This window comes from Crocodylus siamensis, chromosome 14 (assembly GCF_052110815.1).
Source record: "Crocodylus siamensis isolate JL-2025a chromosome 14, ASM5211081v1, whole genome shotgun sequence".
NCBI lineage: Eukaryota > Metazoa > Chordata > Crocodylia > Crocodylidae > Crocodylus > Crocodylus siamensis.
Window position 1 is genome coordinate 11526762 of NC_143408.1, and position 19761 is coordinate 11546522.

Consider the following 19761-nt stretch of genomic DNA (forward strand, 5'->3'; position numbering starts at 1 on the left):
GGTTGTTCCTTGTTTGATTTTTAAAGCAATTTTCTGGAGATGCAATTTATAAATTAAAGTCTGGTAAAGGATGACTCCAAGATAAACGAAGTGAGTTTCAAATTTGAGAGACCGACCATTTAAGGTAACTGTGAGTTCATGATTAGTGCTGGCACTATCCAGATGGAAAACACTTGAGACAGTCTTAAGATAGTTGGTTTGAGGTGCCATTTTAGGCAGTACTCTAACATCAGTCTTACGTCTCCATTAAGTGCGAGTTCCACATTTAAAAAGTCATGAGCTTGGGTAGCAAATAGAGGTTTATGGATATAATGTACATAATAGATTGGCACTGATAAAAGGGAAATTTACATAATCGGCTATTGGCTTTTTTTGGCCATTGTAGTCAATAATGTAATAATAAATATAATTAATTATGCCTTCTGGCTGGGGCCCCTGCATACCTAGGTTCCCTCTTGCCCATGGAGCCGGGACCCCTATACGCCTAGGTTCCCTCAGGAAATGGTGGGTTTCCCCTTTCAGGTGGGTAGCATTCTAGCCTGCAAGGGGTCCTACTTAGGGCTGCCAGGAGCAAGACGCAGGGGGGCATTGTGTGCATGTACACTGCTGCATGCATGCATGCGGCCAGGAAAACAGCTGAGTAGCATGGAGAGCAGCTTCCTGCAAGTAAGTTTATGGAGGTGAACGGGAATGGGGGTGGGGGGGAAGGCATATCGAGGTCCCCACAGTGAGAGAGGGACTGGGTCTTGGAGCACCACCCAGCCAGAGTGGTGCATGGGACCTGGGGCCAGGGTGGGGAGCAGGACAGAGGCAGTGAAGGGGGAGCAGGAAGGGAGGTGGCTCCCCACCACTGCACGCACCCCCCAGATTTGTGCACAGGGTGGATGCAGGCTACCCAGTGCAGGCTCAGGTCTCTCCATTGCACTGGCTTTCCCTCAGGAGCCCTGCAATGGCTGCATGTCCCCTGCCTGCCCAGCAGCAATGAGGGCTGCAAGTTGTGACCCCCACTGCTGGAAGGCAGGGGGTACACGACTGGCACAGGGAACCTGAAGCAAAGGCAGCAGAGCAGAGAACCCCGAGCCCACAGAGTGCAGCCTTCATCCGCCCTCACCCCACTCTGCTCTGCCCCGCTTAAAACCATCCCCGAACTTAAAAATGGTGGCAACAGAACTTGAACTTAAGTTCATTCAATGAGCTTTAGTTCATAAGCCCCTGCCGCCATTTTGAAGTGCTGGGATGCTGATACATGGAATGCCAGAGGCTTCTGGTATGCACAAAAAAAAAAAACTTCATTTATGTCAGAACATTTTAAAGCATAAATAAACCTTTTTTTGTTTGGCACTCCAATAAACCTTTTTTTGTTTGGCAGCCTCCAGTGTCACATGTAACCAAATCGGTTATCGGATCAGTATCAGCCAGTATGGCTGGTTAATAATCGGCTATCGCTATTGGCCAAGAAAATCTTTATCGATGCACCCATAATAGCAAAGGCACTGACTGTTATCAGTGTAAACAAATTTTTGTGAGACAGTTGCAGGCAGGTCATTAATATACATACTGAAGAGAAGAGGGACCAATACTGATCCCTGTCATTGGTTTTGTTTCCAAGAGCTAGTCTGGGTAGCCAGTTGGACTCTAAAGCATCAAACATGTAGTAACATAACAGTTCAACTAGACAAGTGGCCTGATATGGCAGAATTCCTGACATTTTCACCAGATGACTAGTATGCCAGACAGCATCATATGCTGCTGTTAAATCAGGGGAGACAACACCAGTCTTCAGGTTTTTCTGAAAGCCATTTTCAAAGAAGGTGGTTAAAGCTAAAACTTGACTGCAAGTGCTCCGGCCACAGTGGAATCTATCTTGGTCTGGGCTTACGGAAGAATCAATTTCTGGAGACACCTAATTCTGCAGTGTATGACTCAAGTGTCTTGTAGCAACCACTCAGGAGGGAGATTGGTCAGTAGCTTGCTGCTGATTGCGGGTCTTTGTCAAGCTTGGGTAGGCCAATGATTTTTGCTCAGCATCATGCCGATAGAATTCATCCTTCATGAACAATACATTTGAAAGAGTGTAGAAGTCAATTGTGAGCTTGAAGACCAAGATGTTTCAGAAACTCTAGGGGCACGCTGTCATGGCCAGCTGCAGTACCAGATTTGAAATTTGCACTGCACAGAGTTGGTGAAAAGGCGTGTGGAGGATCTTGGTTCCAAATATTTTGATGGAAATGATGCCATTCTTCACATATTTGCTCAAAATCGTTGTTGTTATGGGTAGGGGATGTTCTTGCCACTTTCAAAAGGTGGGCAGCAGTAGCACTGGCTGACACAGATGGTGAAGTTTGGGCTGAGGGATGTTGAGCTGCTCCCAGGCAGCGAATGAGGCCCCAGCTCCTCTGACTGGAGCGACAGAAATTAAGTTATGAAGTTGAGTCCTCCCAGCAGTTCTGATGAGCAGCATCGAGTGATTCAAGCAGGTGGTCTGTGATATCTGGACTGCCAGATTTTTCATACTCATTTAATAGAGCAGCACACTCTCCATCCAAGCAAGGAGTGTACAGGGAGTGAAATCCTCTGGAACAGAGGATTGTGCCACTTTATAGAGGGCACCACAGAAACCTTTAACAGGCTACATCAACCGAGCTATTTTGCCATGGAATGGTAACAACGGATCGTTCAGTTTCCATGAAGAGAGACCAATTGGCTTTCCTGAAGTTCCATGTAGGTTTTCTTATACATTTAATGACCAGGAGTTGCAGGTCAATGTAAATGAGTGAGGGACAGTGTCAGCTGTGTGGAAAGTCATTGAGAACAATGCAAGATGCTGGTTGTGGGTGGCTGTTGACTGATGTAACCCAACATATGTCAGAGTGGCTCACCACAATTTGAAGAAGAGTCAGTGCTGAGTGGGGGCTGAGTGCAAAAGACACTAGCACATATCTTATTCAGAAGGGCTGTACTAATCTATCCTTGTGGTAGGTTCCTATCAGCACCCTGGCCTTTGGCTAAGATCAAGAGATCAGCTGAGAGCCTGATCAATGCCTTAAGGACAGAGAAAAAGACTGAAGAAGCACTGGGATGGCAGGAGTGCAGGAGGCAAACCCAAAGCCCAGAAAATGACTGATAACCAGAAGATGGAAAGATTAATGAAGAGTGGAAACAAAGGTCCAAAGACAGAGGGAGTGTGCATAAAGGTAGAAAAGTAGAGAGAAAACACAACAGCAAAGATGAAGGGAAAAACAAGAGCAGGCACAGCAACACAGACAGCAGCAAAGAAGGCGGCAGTGAGATAGACTAGGTCAAAAAGGGTGAAAGGAGCAGAAGAGAGCAGGAAACAAGAGAGTGGAAGCAGCTAGAGAAGGAACATCAGGAGTGAGATGAAAGGTCATCTGCACCAGGAATGGCACTGCAGCAAGATATAGGAGAGACACCGCAAGATGTCAGCCCAGACTGGAAATTATGGATAAGGGCAACATTAATAGGTGATGGGGTGCAGAAGAGATCGACAATGAACAGGTATGATTTTGTGGAGAAGGTACTGCTCAAGATAATGGGGGGTAGGCAGAACAACTCACCAGCATGATTCCTTTCCCCAACCAAAAGAAATGGCAACTGACTTATTATAACAAAGAAAGTAAGAAATATGCAGAAGAATGGTGGAGGGAGGAATTAAAAGGGCTAAAGTTTGTAGCAGCAGAACAGTTAAGGAAAAGAGTGATTATTGTTCAAATGTATATGGATATATTAGAGGCAGAAGACATAGAAAGATATCTGGAAAAATATGTGCAATGAATTCTTTGGTAGAGAAAGTGAGGGACAAATATGGCATTTGGACAGGGTCTCGGAGGGCTCAAGCAGAGTTAAAACCAAATAAGTGGAGCCCAAGCAGGGTACAGCACCTCCCATCGGTGGTCAGGATAGGGCCAGATTGGGGTTTTATAAAATGAAGCAATTTAGTAGATATGTGAAGGAAGTAGAGGTTCACTGACACATTGGTCCATATCATATTGGCACCAACAAATGGAAAACTGATATTCTTGGCAGTTGGCTTTTTTTGGCTGACATGGCTGATAATGGTGCTGATAAATGCTGCGTCCACGGGTGTAGCTGCAGCATGCACATGGCCACGACTGCAGTTCAGCAGCATAGAGAGCAGCATCCAGCTGGTAAGTCTGTTAGAGGGCAAGGGGCGTTCGCTGGGGTGGGGGAGAGGCCCCCTCACAGAAATGAAGGGAGTGGGGCAGAGGCTGCACAACCAGGGTGAAGCATGAGACAGAGCCGCAGCTTGTCCAGGGGGCAGCTTCCACTGCTGCGCGCACTCCTGGAGGAGGCATGACGGGGCGTGTGCCCTCCTGAATCTGTGCACATGGCAACTGTGGACTGCTGCTGTGGGCTGGGGCAGCAACAGGCTCTTCCCAGCTGGGGAGTGTGTGTGCGGGGACTACAGCCAAGCCAAAATTTGCTGTAGCCCCCGCTCCCAGCACCACTGCCACCTGGCCCAAGCTCAGCCCTGACCCAGTCCTCGCACCATCCTTGGTCCCAGCTCACAGTGGTAGCCCGCCCTTACCCTGCACATAGATCCAGGGGGCACACAGCCCCCCTACCTACTCCTGGGGTGCACGCAGCAGTGGGAGCTGCCCCCTGAACGAGCTGCTCATGGCTCAGTCCTATGCCCTAGCCTGGCTGTGCAGCGCCTGCCCCAGCCCCAGCTCCGCTCCCTTCCTCACTGTGGGGCCTCAATCTGCGTGTCCTCCCCATGCCCCTTCCCCCAAATAGACTTACCAGTCAGACGCTGCTCTGCAAGCTGCCAGGCTTACATATCGGCAATGGGACCAGTATCAGCCTATATAGCTTCTTAATAATCAGCCATCAGTGTCAGCCCAAAAAATCTTTCTCAGTGCATCCCTAAAAGGAAGGCACCTGGCTGTATACAGTCCCCTCATAGTGTGCTACAGTTGTGAAGGGATGGGGCACAGAGCAGCAAGTGCCAGGAGTTCATAAAATGCACTGTTTTGAGGGAGGGGAGGGAGTAGGAGGGACACTTGTATCATAGGTGCCCAACAGCTTTTGCAACCAGGGTCAGACCCTGCCCAAGGAATTGCAGGAATAGGAAAGGGGCAGTGAGAAAGAGTAGCGGGGAGAGACCAAGACAGAAATGACAGAGGAGACTCCACTGGTGGGGGAGGAATGGAGATGGAAAGAAGTGGAATCTCTGTAAGAGAGGCTGCACGAGAGAACTGGAGACAAAATGGAGGGGGAGGAGGGCACTGCAAACAAAAGATCAAAAGACACTGAGGGAAGGACAAAGAAATCCAGCAGACAACAGAAGTAGAGATAAAGAAAGGTGAAGAACCAGAGAAACAGGCAGGGAAAAGGAAGAAAGGGCAAGGAAAGAAAGTCAGGGGGGAAAAAAAACAACAAACCTGATAAAGAGGCAGGCAAGTCAGAGCTGGAAAGAAGCTTCCTGCCATTAAATTCCCTGGGCTCTACCCCCAAATGGAGAGCAAGGGGCAGGAAGCAGTGGGAAGGTGGGAAAACATAAGTTTACTGAATGCAAAAGCAATCAGGCAGCTTGCAAGAGCAACAGGCATGCAAAGGGATTGGGGGAAGGGGGGACAGGGGTGCAGAGTCAACCACAACAAGCAGCACCACGGATGACCCTTAAAGAGACAGGGGTACTCCGTTTAACCTAAGCACAACTACACTGCTAACAGCTTCAATTAAAGGCAGGAATGTCTTAATGTGGCAGAGCACCTTTGGTGTCTGTCACTTTAAGGCTGACAGCAAGTAGGTGCGGGCCAGCCCTGATGAGGCAGCCATTTTAGACCCAGGCCCACAGGGCTGAGGCAGCAGTCTGCTGCAAGCAGCTGGGGAGCATCAACTGAGCTGCTGCTCATACCACCTTGGAGGTCAGGGAGGAACTATAGTGTGGTAGAAGGTTCCTAGGAACCCAGTGGGATCCCAAGCGCCAGGGAAAAGGTGGTAAGCCTAAAGAGAACAAGACCCAGCCTGGGAAAGGGCTTATTGTTTGTGGGCCTACACAGGGGCTAGGGCCCATGATTTAGAACAAGCGCGGTGAGGCCTGGGGTTCAGATGAGCCCAGTTGAAATCAGCAGGCAACACTGGGCAGACTGCCCTACTGTGACAGGGGGCATACTTGGGGCTGGGTCTCATGTCAGCCCACCCGCCAGTCTAAGTAGGGCAGTCTGTCCAGTCTCACCTGTGACAACTTGCTGTTCCCAAAACTGGTATAAATTGTGGGATGCTGCTCATTTTAATGCCCAGATGCCAGGGGTACTGGCAACAGCTCCATACAGTCCCTACACCATGGCCCATCCCTCACAGATGGCATCCTTGAGTTGCTCTTTGCTCCGGCTTGTGGCCAGGCCCAACTCAGCCAAACATTTATTCCCCTTCCTCCCCTAACCCCTCAGCCTTTCACCCACTGACTCCTCAATTTACATTTTGACTGACTGCCTTTCTTGCACGCATACCAGCCTCTGGCTTCTTTACTATTCATTCCATCCAGGAAAAGCACACGCCAACTGCAGGTGCTTCCTCAGCCTGACAAAGGGTATTTATACCTGAAAGCTTGTAAAGAAGAATTTTTCCAGATATCTGAGTTGGTCTAATAAAAGATATCATATTTACCCAAAGAACCTTGTCTGCCTGAGGGAAATATGTGTGTTCTTCTGGAATGCCAAGAGAGAGAGGTTGGCTAGAGCTGAATTGTACAAAGCAAAAGAAATGTGGGTTTGAGGGCTGCCAGATTTGGGACTGTTCATCTATGCAAAATACGTAAAACTCAATATGCAAGGTGGTAATGGAGGGAGAGGGGAAAGAAACGTGTATCACTCAATTTCACACAGCTGCAATTTTGAGGAAACGGAGAGTAAAATCAGATTGCTCTGAAGAGTCTATGAGCATAGCAAACCTCAGATTTATTACATTATATACAGGACAGGTTTCATGAAGAGGCACGGTGGGACTGGAGGATGTGAAAGATGATAAGAAATTGATGAAAGTGGTAAGGATGGCACTGGTGAGAAGTTTCACAGAAGGACAAGTGAGAAAAGTGAGAGGAGCAGCTGTGGGTAAACAACTAAAAGGTGGATCCATGATTTGCATAAGGGTGTTGAAAGCACTCTGTCCAAATTCGCAGATGACACCAAACTATGGGGTATAGTAAATCTGATATCAGTCAGCCAGGTCTCACCACTCACGTAGTTTCCTAGCTGAGATACAGGACCTCCATCTAATCCAGGAGGTGCACAGCCCTACCTTGTTGGATCTGGTCCTGGCCATGGACAATGACCTGGTGAGGGGTCTGTGGGTGCTCGACCACCTGGGCGACAGTGATCATCGCCTGCTGGAATACACCATCCAGCGCCAGGTGGCAAAGGCCTGCAGCAAGGCAGCAGCCCTGGGCTTCAGGAGGGCGAATTTCAATGAGGTAAGGAGAATAGTCGGGGAGACACTGAGGTCCCGGAGGGGAGGGGAGGGGAGTTGGGTGTCCAAGAAGAGTGGTCGTTCCTTAAGGAGATGATCTTCCAAGCCCAAAGGGAGGTAATCCCTAGCACATATCAAAGGGGGCAAGAGGGCACAAAAGCCCCCATGGCTCACCAGAGGCATCTGGGAATGTCTTCTAGCTAAAAGGGAGGCACACACCCAATGGAAGGGAGGGGCCATCACCAGGGAGGACTGGTACCTCTGTTGCTCGGGGCTGTAAGGGGATGGTCAGGAAGGCCAAGGCGGAGATGGAACTGGGACTAGCTACCCAGATCACAGACAACAACAAGTCCTTTTTTAAATACATAGCGGGTAAAAAGAAGGTACCGGGTAACGTGGGGCCTCTGCAGGACATGCTAGGAAATCTGGTCGTTGCACCAGATGGCAAAGCTAACCTATTTAACAATTTCTTTGCCTCCATTTTTCTGAGCAGGGACCGGATCATCCCCCCACCAGGACCCCAGTAGGTCCCCAGGGAGGCGCACCCAGGCCTAAAGTCAGAGAGGACCTAGTCAGGGAACTTCTGGAGGGACTGGACATATTTAAATCAGCAGGTCCTGATGATCTCCACCTCAGAGTGCTGAGAGAATTAGCAGAGGTCATTGTGGGACCCCGGCACAGCTTTATGAGCACTCATGGTGCTCTGGTGTTGTGCCAGACGACTGGAAAAGGGCCAACGTGGTTCCCATTTTCAAAAAAGGGAGGAAGGAAGACCCAGGAAACTATAGGCCAGTTAGTCTTACCTCGATCCTGGGTAAGATTTTTGAGAGAATTACCCTGGCGCATGTCTGCAAGGGGCCAGCAGGGGAGATTATGCTTAGGGGCAACCAACACGGGTTCATTAGAGGCAGGTCCTGTCAGACCAACCTGGTGGCCTTCTGTGACCAGGTCACAAAATCCTTAGACACAGGGGCAGCAGTAGACATAGTCTTTCTGGACTTTAGGAAGGCCTTCAACACTATCTCTCACACCATTCTTATTAAAAAATTAGGAGACCGTGGCGTCGATAGCTACACAGTCAGATGGGTCACTAGTTGGCTGGGGGGCAGCATTCAGAGTGGCGGTGGATGGGTCACATTCGAACTGGCAGCATGTGGGCAGTGGAGTTCTGCAGGGCTTGGTCCTCAGGCCTGCACTGTTCAATACCTTCATCAGCTACTTGGATGAGGGGGTAAAAAGCACCCTGTTCAAATTCGCAGATGACACTAAGCTGTGGGGAAAAGTGAGCACGCTAGAAGGGAGGAATAGTCTGCAATCAGACCTAGACAGGTTACAGAGAACAGGATAGGTTTCAACACTGACAAGTGCAAGGTGATGCACCTGTGGAGGAAGAACCAGCAGCATACCTACAGGCTGGGGAACTCCCTTCTTACCAGTGCAGAGGCAGAAAAGGATCTTGGAGTCATTATTGATGCCAAAATGAACATGGGCCACCAATGTGGGGACAGAGCCAGGAAGGCCAACCGCACCTTGTCATGCATCCACAGATGCACCTTGAGCAGGTCAAAGGAGGTGATCCTCCCCCTCTATGCGACACTGGTCAGGCCACAGTTGGAGTACTGCGTCCAGTTCTGGGCGCCGCGCTCCAAGAGGGATGTGGACAACATGGAGAGGGTCCAGAGGAGGGCCACTCGCATGATCAGGGATCAGCAGGGCAGGCCCTAAGATGAGAGGCTAAGGGACCTGAACCTGTTCAGCCTCCACAAGAGAAGGCTGAGTGGGAATCTAGTGGCATTTTACAAACTAATCGGGGGGACCAACAGGCATTGGGAGAGTCCCTGTTCCCCCAAGCACTACCAGGAGTGACAAGAAGTAACGGTCACAAGCTGGCAGAGAGTAGATTCAGGCTAGATATCAGGAGGCGCTACTTCACTGTCAGGGTGGCTAGGATCTGGAACCAACTTCCAAGAGAAGTGGTGCTGGCTCCTACCCTGGGGATCTTTAAAAGGAGGCTGGATGAACAACTTGCCGGGGTCCTTTGACCCCAGTACTCTTTCCTGCCATGGCAGGGGGTCAGACTTGATGATCTGCTCAGGTCCCTTCCGACCCTGCCAACTATGAAACTATGAAATATACTGGAGGGCAGGGAGCGAATTCAGGCATATCTGGATAGACTGGGGAAGTGGGCATATCAGAATAGGATGCAATTTAACAAGGATAAGTGCAAGGTGCTGTACCTGGGGAGAAAGACTGGGAAGTATCACGCCAAGTACCACGGCAGTAGAAATGGATCTCAGAGTCATAGTCAAAGCAAAAATGAACATGAGTTGCCAATGTGAAGAGGTAATAAGTAAAGTTAACTGCACTCTTTCTTGCATTAGTATGTGGATCATGAGCAGGTCTACGGAGGTGATACTTCCCCTCTATGTGGCACTGGTGAGGCCACAGCTGGAGTACTGTGTCCAGTTTTGGGCACCACACTTCAAGAGGGATGTGGATAACACAGAGGGTTCAGAGGGGGGCTACTCATATAGTTGAGAGCCTGCTGGTAAGGTCCTATTAAGACAGACTGAGGAACCTGAATCTCTTCAGCCTCTGCATGAGAAGGCTGAGAGGTGATCTTCTGGCTGTCTACAAACTCATCGAGGGGCAGGGGAAGTCAGCAGGGAATAGGGGATACTTTGTTTACCAGGGTGCCTCTGGGGGTTACTAGAAATAATGTGCACAAACTGAAGGAGCATAGATTTAGATTGGACATCAGGAAGAAATTCTTTACAGTGAGGGTTGCCAAAATATGGAATCAGTTTCCAAGGGAGGTGATGCTTTCCCCTACCTTGGGGGTAATCAAGAGATTAGACAAGCGCTCTTTCCTGCCTAGAGCAGGGGGTCAGACTTGATGATCTACAAGGTCTCTTCCAACCCTAGAAATCTATGAACCATGCTTACCTAGCATGGATGGCTGTAAGAAATATCTTGCAGGTGAAAGAAGTGCAACACAGACAGAGCTTGATGAGATCATCTAGGTGCCCATGCAAGAGGTGCAGCGAAAAAGAAATGTTGATATGTGTTTTGGGAGTGTACGTATGCAAAGGGGATGAGAGAAAGGGTCCACCGCTTTCTGAGGTGTCACCAAAATAAACCTCTTGTTAGCATGGGAGATGGTACTATATGGACTTCCTAAATGGGTACTTTGCATCAGTTTTTCACCAGTCCCATGGGACATCCCTACCTATTACAGGACAGGGAGGACTGGGTGAGGGAGATACCTTACCCTCCATCAATGCTGACTTTGTAAAGAAACACCTTGAGGCTGGATACATTCAAGTCAGCCAGCCCTGACAGTTCACACCCCAGGGTACTCAAGGAGCTGGTTAGCATCACAGCTCAGCCCCTGGCATGGATCTTCGAGAACTCCTGGCGCTTAGGTGAAGTGCCTGAAGACTGGAAGACCAACGTGATGCCTGTCTTCAAGAAAGGGAGGAAAGTGGATCCGGAAAACTACAAGCCCACCAGCCTGACCTCTGTCCTGGGGCAGATCTTGAAAAACTTTATCAAAGAGACCATCCTTAACAGACTGGCCACTGGCAACATCCTGGGGGATAGCCAGCATAGGTTTGTTGTGAGTAGGTCTTGCTTGACCAGTCTCATTTCCTTTTACGACCAGGTGACCTATCACCTGGACAAGGGGGAAGAGATAGATGTCATATATCTTGACTTTAAAATAGCCTTGAATGTGGTATCCCATGATCACCTCCTGGCAGAATTGGCTAACTGTGGCCTTGGCCTCACCACAATCCATTGGCTAGGGAATTGGCTCCGCCGTAGGACCCAGAGGGTGGTGGTTGATGGAAGTCAATTGTCATGGTGCCCTGTGACCAGTGGGGTCCCTCAAGACTCTGTCCTAGGGCCTATACTATTTAACATCTTCATTAATGATGTAGACATTGGTGTCAGAAGTGGACTGGCCAAGTTCACCGCCAACACCAAACTCGGGGGTAAAGTGGGCACAGGACTTCATTCTCCCCTTGCACTCAGCCTTGGTGAGGCCACAGCTGGAGAACTGTGTCCAGTTTTGGGCTCCACAATTCAAAAAGGATGTGAAGAAGCTTGAGAGTCCAAAGGAGAGCCACACACACGATCAGAGGTCGGGAAAACAGACCTTATGATGAGAGGCAGAGTCCCATAGCTCTCATCAGCCTGGAAAAGCACAGGCTCAGGGGTAATCTGGCCACCTATAAGTTTATTAGGGGTGCTCACGAGGATCTGGGGGAGCGTCTGTTCAGAAGACCACCCCAAGGGATGACAAGGTCGAATGGTCACAAACTCCTCCCGGACCGTTTCAGGCTGGACATAAGGAAGAACTTCTTTACTGTCTGAGCCCCCAAGGTTTGGAATAGACTGCCACCGGAGGTGGTTCAAGCAGCTACTTTGAATGCCTTTAAGAAGGATGTGGAGAACCTGGAGAGGGTCCAGAGGAGGGCCACTCGTATGGTTGAGGGCCTCCGTGGCCAGCCCTATGTGGAGAGGCTGAGGGACCTGAATCTCTTCAGTCTCTGCAAGAGGAGACTGAAGGTGGATCTTGTGGCTGCCTACAACCTTATCAGGGGCCACCAGCAGGGACTTGGGGAACGTCTGTTCACCAGGGCCCCCCTTGGAGTCACTAGGAACAATGGCCACAAGCTGAGGAAGGATAGGTTTAGGTTAGCTATTAGGAAAAACTACGTCACTGTAAGGGTGGCCAGAGCCTAGAATAGGCTTCCCAGAGAGGTGGTGCTCTCACCTTCCCCGGAAATCTTCAAGAGGAGACTGGACAGGTGCCTGGCTGGGGTCTTATGACCACTGCCTCCCCCAGTGCTCCTTCTTGCCCATGGCAGGGGGTCAGACTAGATGACCTGTCTAGATCCCTTCTGACTCATTGATTCTATGATAAGAGACATTTGGATGTTTATCTTGCTAGGATCCTATGACCGCTGCTGACTTCCTGCCCCTGGAGCAGGGGGCTGGACTTAATGATATTCTAAGGTGCCTTCCAGCCCTAGTGCCTATGACTCTATGACTCATACCAAATAGCTCAGACAAAATGTTATTAAAGACTTTATTAACATGTTTTAAAACCAGTTTATGGAAAGAAATAAGTCTTTGTTTTCTTCAAGGGTTGGCTTTCATGGAAAGCTAGCTGGGGCTACATGAACTGAAATACTACATTGGTCAGGACAGGGAATAGATCAGAGAAGAATAGGCAGGAAAACGGAAGAAAAGGAATGGATACACTTGTTTCACTAAATCAACAAAGGGAACCGACAGGAGAGACGGAGAGTTCTGGGTGGTTGCTGAGGTAGTAGTTTTTCATGGGTCTCTGCATGAAGAAAGAGTTCTGTAAGGGACTGCATTTAATCAATTGTCCCCCATGCTCATTGGAGGAAAAAGCCAAGCCTGCATTAGAGTAAACCTTTATCTTGCATTTGAATAAGTAAGGATTTTTGCTTTCTTTTAAAATCTCAGAGCACTGTACACTATTTACCTCATTTCTCCACCCAATAACAAAGATAATGATCATTTCCATTTACAAATGAGGAAAACAAAGCATAAACAAGTGAAGTGATTTATTCAAGGTCCCTTGTAAAGTTAGTGACAGAGCTAAAAGTGAACCCAAGAATCCCAGGTCTTAGTCCTCTGATCTAATAATTAAATCAAATGGTGTTACCAAGTCAAGTCAAAGGCTCGCAAGGGCAGGGTCAGGGGCTCCCACAGTGAGGGAAGGCAGGAGGGAGGGCTGGGGCAGGCGCTGCACAGTCAGGGAGTGTGGGGTGCAGGATGGAGCTGTGGCTCATCCGGGGGGCTGCAGAGAGGTGCGACTCCTGCTGCATCTTGCAACCCAGGGGAGGCATGGGGGGCATGTGTACCTTGAATCTGTGCATGGGGTGAGGGTGGGCTGGGGCCAGAGGCTGAGCCAGGCTCTTCCCAGTGGGAGGGGCTGGACCGGCTGCAGACTGGACATTGTGATGAGATATAAACAAGTAACAAAGCCACAGGATCATAGCTTTTTTGACCCCTATATCTCTATAGATTTATTAGTTAGGCAAATGTCTTCCAATCTCAGCACTATCTCCCTCCCTTCACTCTTGAACATGAAAATTACACATCCTTGAGTTAATCAATAAGGTGCATCTCTACTCTGTCTTTTATATTACGGTCATACTGTTTAAGTGTTTTTCCAAGGAGGACATTTGGGGAACATAACTGATGGCTATACCTGTACCTAATCTGTGTACAGATCCAGGCTTAACGTATACTGCAATAGGTGGAAAGAAGCACACCAACGCAAGGGCATAATGGGATGGGGGAGTGGCACAAAAATGTGTTTAATACTAACCAAGCCAGCTTTCTGCAAGTTGCGAGCCATCTTGCTTTCCCTGCTTAACACATTCCTTCCTATCAGGCCAGCAAAGAGTTTCCTACTCTGCACTGCATGAAACAAGAGACTAACTCAGATCCAAGAAACAAACAAATCTATGGTAAGTGATCTCCATGCCCAGAGGAGCAATCATGTAAAGCAGCAGCGGAAGTGCCTCTGTTCCCACCTCTGTATGAGAGACTTGTTGGTCCCAAATCTCAGATGAAGATGGCAGTGGAGCTGAGCCCGTGGGAAGAGGAGCACCAGGCTCTCCTGCGGGCAAATGCAGAAGGCACTGGGGGAGGGTGGGGGGTTACCCCGATGAAGCAGGAACCGAGGTGGCTGCGGGGAGGACCTCCCGTGACAAGGGTTAAACAGGAGTTTTAGCGCCGCGGTACAGAGATGTCTCAGCAACTGACGGCACAGGCCGGCCCTGGCGGAGGGGGGAGAAGAGCCCGGCCGGGAGGCGCGGAGGGAAGGGGCTACGTGGAGCCGTTACCTCAATGATCTTGATGAAGCGCGGGAAGACCGGGTTCCGGGTCACGGCGATGAGCGGCACGTTGGGGAAGTGCTCGGGGATGAGCAGCGGGGTGAGCGCGGTCATGACCGGCCCCGCCCCGCCGCCGTCGCCCCCCGCGGCCCCATCCTCGGCCCCGCCGCCCTCCAGCCCGTCGCCGCCGCCCAGGCTGCTGAGGCCCCGCACGTACGGCCGGGGGCCGAGGCTCGAGGCGACGAGGGGAGAGGAACGCGGAGGGCTCGGCGCCCACGGGGACGCGGAGGAACACGCCGCGTAGACCCGCCGCCGCGCCGCCCCGAGCGAGGGAAGGACCCCGCGCAACCCCGGCCGCCAGCACCGCCACACGGACAGGCAGCGCGACGCCGCCATTCTGCCCGCGCGCCGTGAACACGTACTTCCACCCCACGAGGCGGCGCACGCGAATGACGCCCGCCGCGTGCGGGCGCCGGGCGCGCAGGCGCAGAACCGGCGGTTCCGTCCCACCGCGGCCTGAAGCGTGAGAGCAGACGCGTGAGGGCCAGGGTTGCTGGGGGCGGGCCAAGCTGCGGGTGCGCTGCGTTGTTTCCTGCTCCGCCCCGGCGGCCGCCCGCCCCGTGTCCCGCAGGGCCCCGCTCGTCCGTGGCGGGCACGGGACAGCCCTCGCCTCGCTGTCGTGCGGGCGGTGCGTCCGCGGCCCTCCCGCTGCGCTCCGGAGCACCAGCCACGGGCCGGCAGCTGCGCGTCAGCCCATCGGTGATCCCGAGCCCGGTCCTGACCCGCAGCCTGCTGCTTGTGACACCGCAACGCAACGCAGCCTCTCCCCACCCTGCACCACAGCCCTGACTCGTGACCCCTAATGATTTGTTTTCTATCTACTGGTAAAAACCTTGGTTAACCCAGGGTTCAGGTTGACTTGGTCATGCCTTGTACCCTTTCCGAATGCTGGATGTGCACTTCAGTCTCTTAAAGTGGGAAATGGAGCTCAAGTACGATAAAGTTACAATAACAGTTTAGATCATTGCAGCAGTTGTCCCTGTGCGTTACCTGTGGCGGGTTAGGGCACTTCGCAGTCGTGCACGAAGCTGTGAAGCATTTGCAGAGGATGGGAGGCTAATTTGTGGCACAGCTGCCAAAAAGGTGGGCCCCACATGGACATGCCATCCTCAAGCTGAAGCCAGAGCTGCTGGTAGCAGCTGTAATCCCTGCTCCAAGTGCTCCTACCTACCTCAGTGTTTGGTAGTGAACCAAAAAGATTCTGGGTGTTCATGAATCTGCTGCCCGTGCTCCCAAACTTACTCCTGGGCAAGGACCCTAAGAGGGTGACACTGACCCGTGAACACTACTTCCTTGCTCTCCTTGAATAAACTTCCCCAGAAGCAAATGCAAGTTAACCAGGCAGTCTCTCTTGTTCAAGGCAGAGAAGGGCAGAAGGTGATCCGGGGGTCTATGTTTGTACTGCAGCAACCCAGGCCACTTCACAATTGCTTATCCTTTCCTGGGAAAGACCCACCATTAGGAAACAATAGCCTAGTTGGGCCCAAGCTGGGTGGTGTACACCCCCCTCAACATCTCTACCATCGTGATGCCTTTCCCTCAAGAGCCAGCGTAGGCCACTGCTGCATCTGAAAACTGAAAGCTTGGATGGTGTACAAGACAACGGCTGGGGCAGGACTGGATTGTGGTAACAAGACTGCCACAAAAAAGAAAAAAAAATCAAACTCCGCTAATGGCTTGCAACCCATTAGGCATTAAGACAGTGGTGTGCTTGTACCCAATACCAGACTCATGCCATAAAGTAATAAAAGTAAAGGTTAAAATTGTTTGCGGAGTCCTGAAAAACTCATCACGTGTATTTCCAAACTAAGAGAGTCAAAGGAAAAGCTGGGCCAGTGAGCCAGTAAAGGCAAGGAAACTACATATGCATTTGAGTTGACCTAGAAGCTAAAGAAGACAAAAGGCTAAATATGCATCTCAAAAGAAACCTGTAAAAGGTCCACAGCTTGAGGTGCAGTTCCCTCCAAAACCCTGCACTAACCTCCTTGAAACTTGGTAGGCTTTACGGCCTCAGCAGGGGCCACTACCCCTGCAGTTTTGACCCCCCTGTGGTGTACCGCATATGCGTGACATGAATTTTGCTTTCAATAATTTGGGGAGCAGTTCCCTCCAAAACCTTGCACCTATCACCTTGAAACTTGGCAGACTTCGTGGCCTCACCAGGGGCTATCACCCCTGCAGTTTTCACCCCCTGTTGGTATAACACATACATGTGACATGAGTTTTGCTTTCAAGAATTTGGTGTGCAGTTGCCCCAGAACCCCTGCACTGATCTTTTTGAAACTTGGCAGGCTTCATGCTCTCAGCAGCGGCTACCACCTCGGCCAGTTTCATCCAACTCAAACAAAAAGCAACAAAGTTACAGATATTTCATTGATTCCCCATTATACCCTATGGCTGGATCTCTGAGGCAGCTCTGAAACTTTGGAGCTGCTTTGGCTGGATCGAAGTGGAAACCCGGTCCGGAGCTCCGGATCGGATCGCTGGCATCTGAAGCGGCCAGATCCGAAGCCGGATCGAATAGCTGCCTACTTACACAGGCCTAACAGCCACTACCCTTCACCATTCCTGACAATGCTGCATCTCTCCCATCTGGTCATGTGTGAGGTACAGCAAGGTACCCTGGAGGACTCTGGCACCTCAGACAATTTTATGGACCAGGGCTTCACCAGGGCATGTCATATTCCCATATGATGCTGACATAACCCAGTGGTGATAGAATTAGTTGACTATTTGCTGCTCACTTCAGGGCCCAATTATCCTCAAAACTTCTTCCCACCAAGTTTCCTTGCAGAGTGACCATGACATATCTGCACATGCCCCTATGGCGTTGGAGGTCTCCTGACTTACGTTCCACATCCAAGATCCACTGACAGTCCATCTCAGCTTGAACTACACACTCATTTATAATTTGATACCCAATTTCACTTAGCGCTCAGCAAGTTTCATTATAATGCTCACGGTCGCCATTTTGGGTCATTAAAAACAACTGTGGTCTCCATGTTGGGTCGTCAGATACTTTTGGTTTCACTTAATACACATTTCACTTAACACTCAGTTTTTCAGGAACCAATTAAGAGCACTAAGCGGGGGTTACCTGTATTGCTGAAGAACCTGTCTCCTACTAGCAAAGCCATTACATGGCCTGCACCAGCATCCTCCCTGGGGAAGCTGTGTATGCCCAGAAACTCAGGGGCATCTGAAGCCCAGCCCCTGACCTCTTAAGTGGTAAGCCCTGAACACACCAGGGCAAAATGACCCCAGAATTGCCACACTCCCCAGTAAATACTGGGATTTTGCTGAAGTCTTCAATAAGAAAAATGCGGATATTCTACTAACCCACAGGCCATATGACTGCTCCACTGAGCTACAGCTGTGATTCACAGAAGTTTAGAGCCGGAAGGGACCTTGTGAGATCATGGGGTCCAGCCCCCCGCCCTGGTCAGGAAAGACTGCTGGAGTCAAATAACCCCAGCATTGTGTGCGTCCAGTCTCCTTTTGAAGATCTCCAGGGTAGGTGCCTGCACCACCCCAGCTGGTTCTGTTTTTTCACCTGTATTTCCTGTGTGAACTAGAGCCAAGAATCTTAAGAAATCACCTTATAGAACCCTTGACTAAGGAGTTTATCCTACCATCTACTTTCCCAGCTGGTCCTGCTGTCCTCTTAGTGACAATGAAGAATGGTTCCTTATGCCTGTGTATAGAACTACTGAGCCCTGAATAGGGTCACTATTTGGAACCACTATCCATTTCCCCGTATTCATAAACTTGGAAAGGCTGAGACAATTTGCATGTTCATGAGGGGGTCACACAACTTGATTCATATCCATGTAGGGGAAGAGTGAAAGATGCCCTTCAGTACTTGATACGGTTTCATAGAGAAGTAAGGCTAGCAGGGACCTCAAGAGATTATCTAGTCTAACTGGGGATCAAACCTGCAACCCTGGTGCTTTTAGCGCCATGCTCTAACCAGTGGTCTCTCTGAATATGCCCTTTGACCTTTCCAACACTTGCCATTTTCTAGCACTTCGATAACATCTTTTGGGATATAGTACCATGAATAAGTCTAGGGTATGTGCACAATATCCTTATTTTAATGAGTCCCAGGAACAGCATAACCAGCACATTTGCCCTGATGTATAATGGCTCCACCTTTTTGCAAAATTAAAGAAGTGCAAGTTTGATAGTCCCACTATGGAATGCTTGGGCTATATCATCAGTCTGGAGGCCCCACAAGATAGCAGCTGTGCTAGTCTGAACCTCTCCAAGAGATGTGGGGGAAGTCCAACAGTTCCTGGGCTTTGAGAACTTCTGGCACAGATTCATCCAGAATTTCTCCATCATTATGGGTGCTGCTACCTTGTATCTAAAGATTGGGGTCTTATTCCAATGGTCCTTAGCATCTCAACCCGTAGTAGTTGCCTGAAGCTCCATGCCAGTTTTGGCACACCTCTTTTCATAATGGAGGCAATGCTTCCAATTTTGTGATTGGAACAGTTCTTTCCCCAGTGTTGGGGGCCTCAGGAAAACATTGCACCTGTGTGCCTCCTGGAAGATGACCCCTGCTGAGGTTAACTATGACATTTTGGACAATGAACTGTTAGTCATCTAGGAGGCTGTTGCAGAATGGTGCCCTCATTTGGAGAGAGCCTGATACCCAGTACAGATCCTGACTAACCAAAAGAACCTGGAGTTTCTCTGCTTGACAAGAGGTCTCAACCAGTGACAGGCCTGCTGATCTTTGTTCTTTTCTAGGTTCAAATGTCTAATTACCTGCAGATCTAGGACTTGGAATAACAAGGCTTACTCCCTGTTCAGGAAAGGAGAATACATAAAGGACACCCCACAGAAACTATCCATGATCCTGGACCCACTGAACGTTGCATGCAATATGAGTTATTGGAGTTCTTCCAGTCCACTCTCAGAGATCCCATTTTGCCTAGAGTTGCACCCACTTTGCTGAATTTAGGGCCTCACCCCAACCAGGATTTTAGACTTGAACAGGGTATCCTTTATCACCAGGGCTGTGTATCTGTGTTCCAGAAAGGCACCCTGTTTCAAGAGGCTCAGACTTGGACACAACACGCTGATCACTGGTCACTTTGGCCATGTCACCAGTGAAAGACTTGCTGCCTGCATTTTTGGGTGGCCCAGTATAAAAGGCCCAGCTCAGAAGGGGCTTAAGTATACACCCTTGTGGCAAGCCGACTCTGCATCCTCCACAAACCTAGGGATTTCTCTTTGTCACTTGTCTGCCATGCCTTCATGAAACCTGAATGTTGCTGGAAGTTGCCTGTAAGGTCCCTGGGTGAGAGACGTGGATTTGGTGCTATGGACCTCTAGCACAGTTCCAAGTGCAGCTCATCCT

The 19761-nt window shown here is 50.0% G+C and overlaps 1 protein-coding gene across 1 annotated transcript in view; it reads right to left on the bottom strand.

Moving 5' to 3' along the window:
- The window catches only part of LONP1 (lon peptidase 1, mitochondrial), a 73206-nt gene extending 57199 nt beyond the window's left edge, over nucleotides 1-16007 (bottom strand). The window contains exon 1 of the mRNA XM_090027263.1: nucleotides 14343-16007. Coding sequence (XP_089883389.1) covers nucleotides 14343-14729 — 387 coding nt within the window. The 5' untranslated portion in view covers nucleotides 14730-16007. The remainder of the gene's footprint in view (nucleotides 1-14342) is intronic.
- Between the last annotated feature and the right edge of the window lie 3754 nt (nucleotides 16008-19761).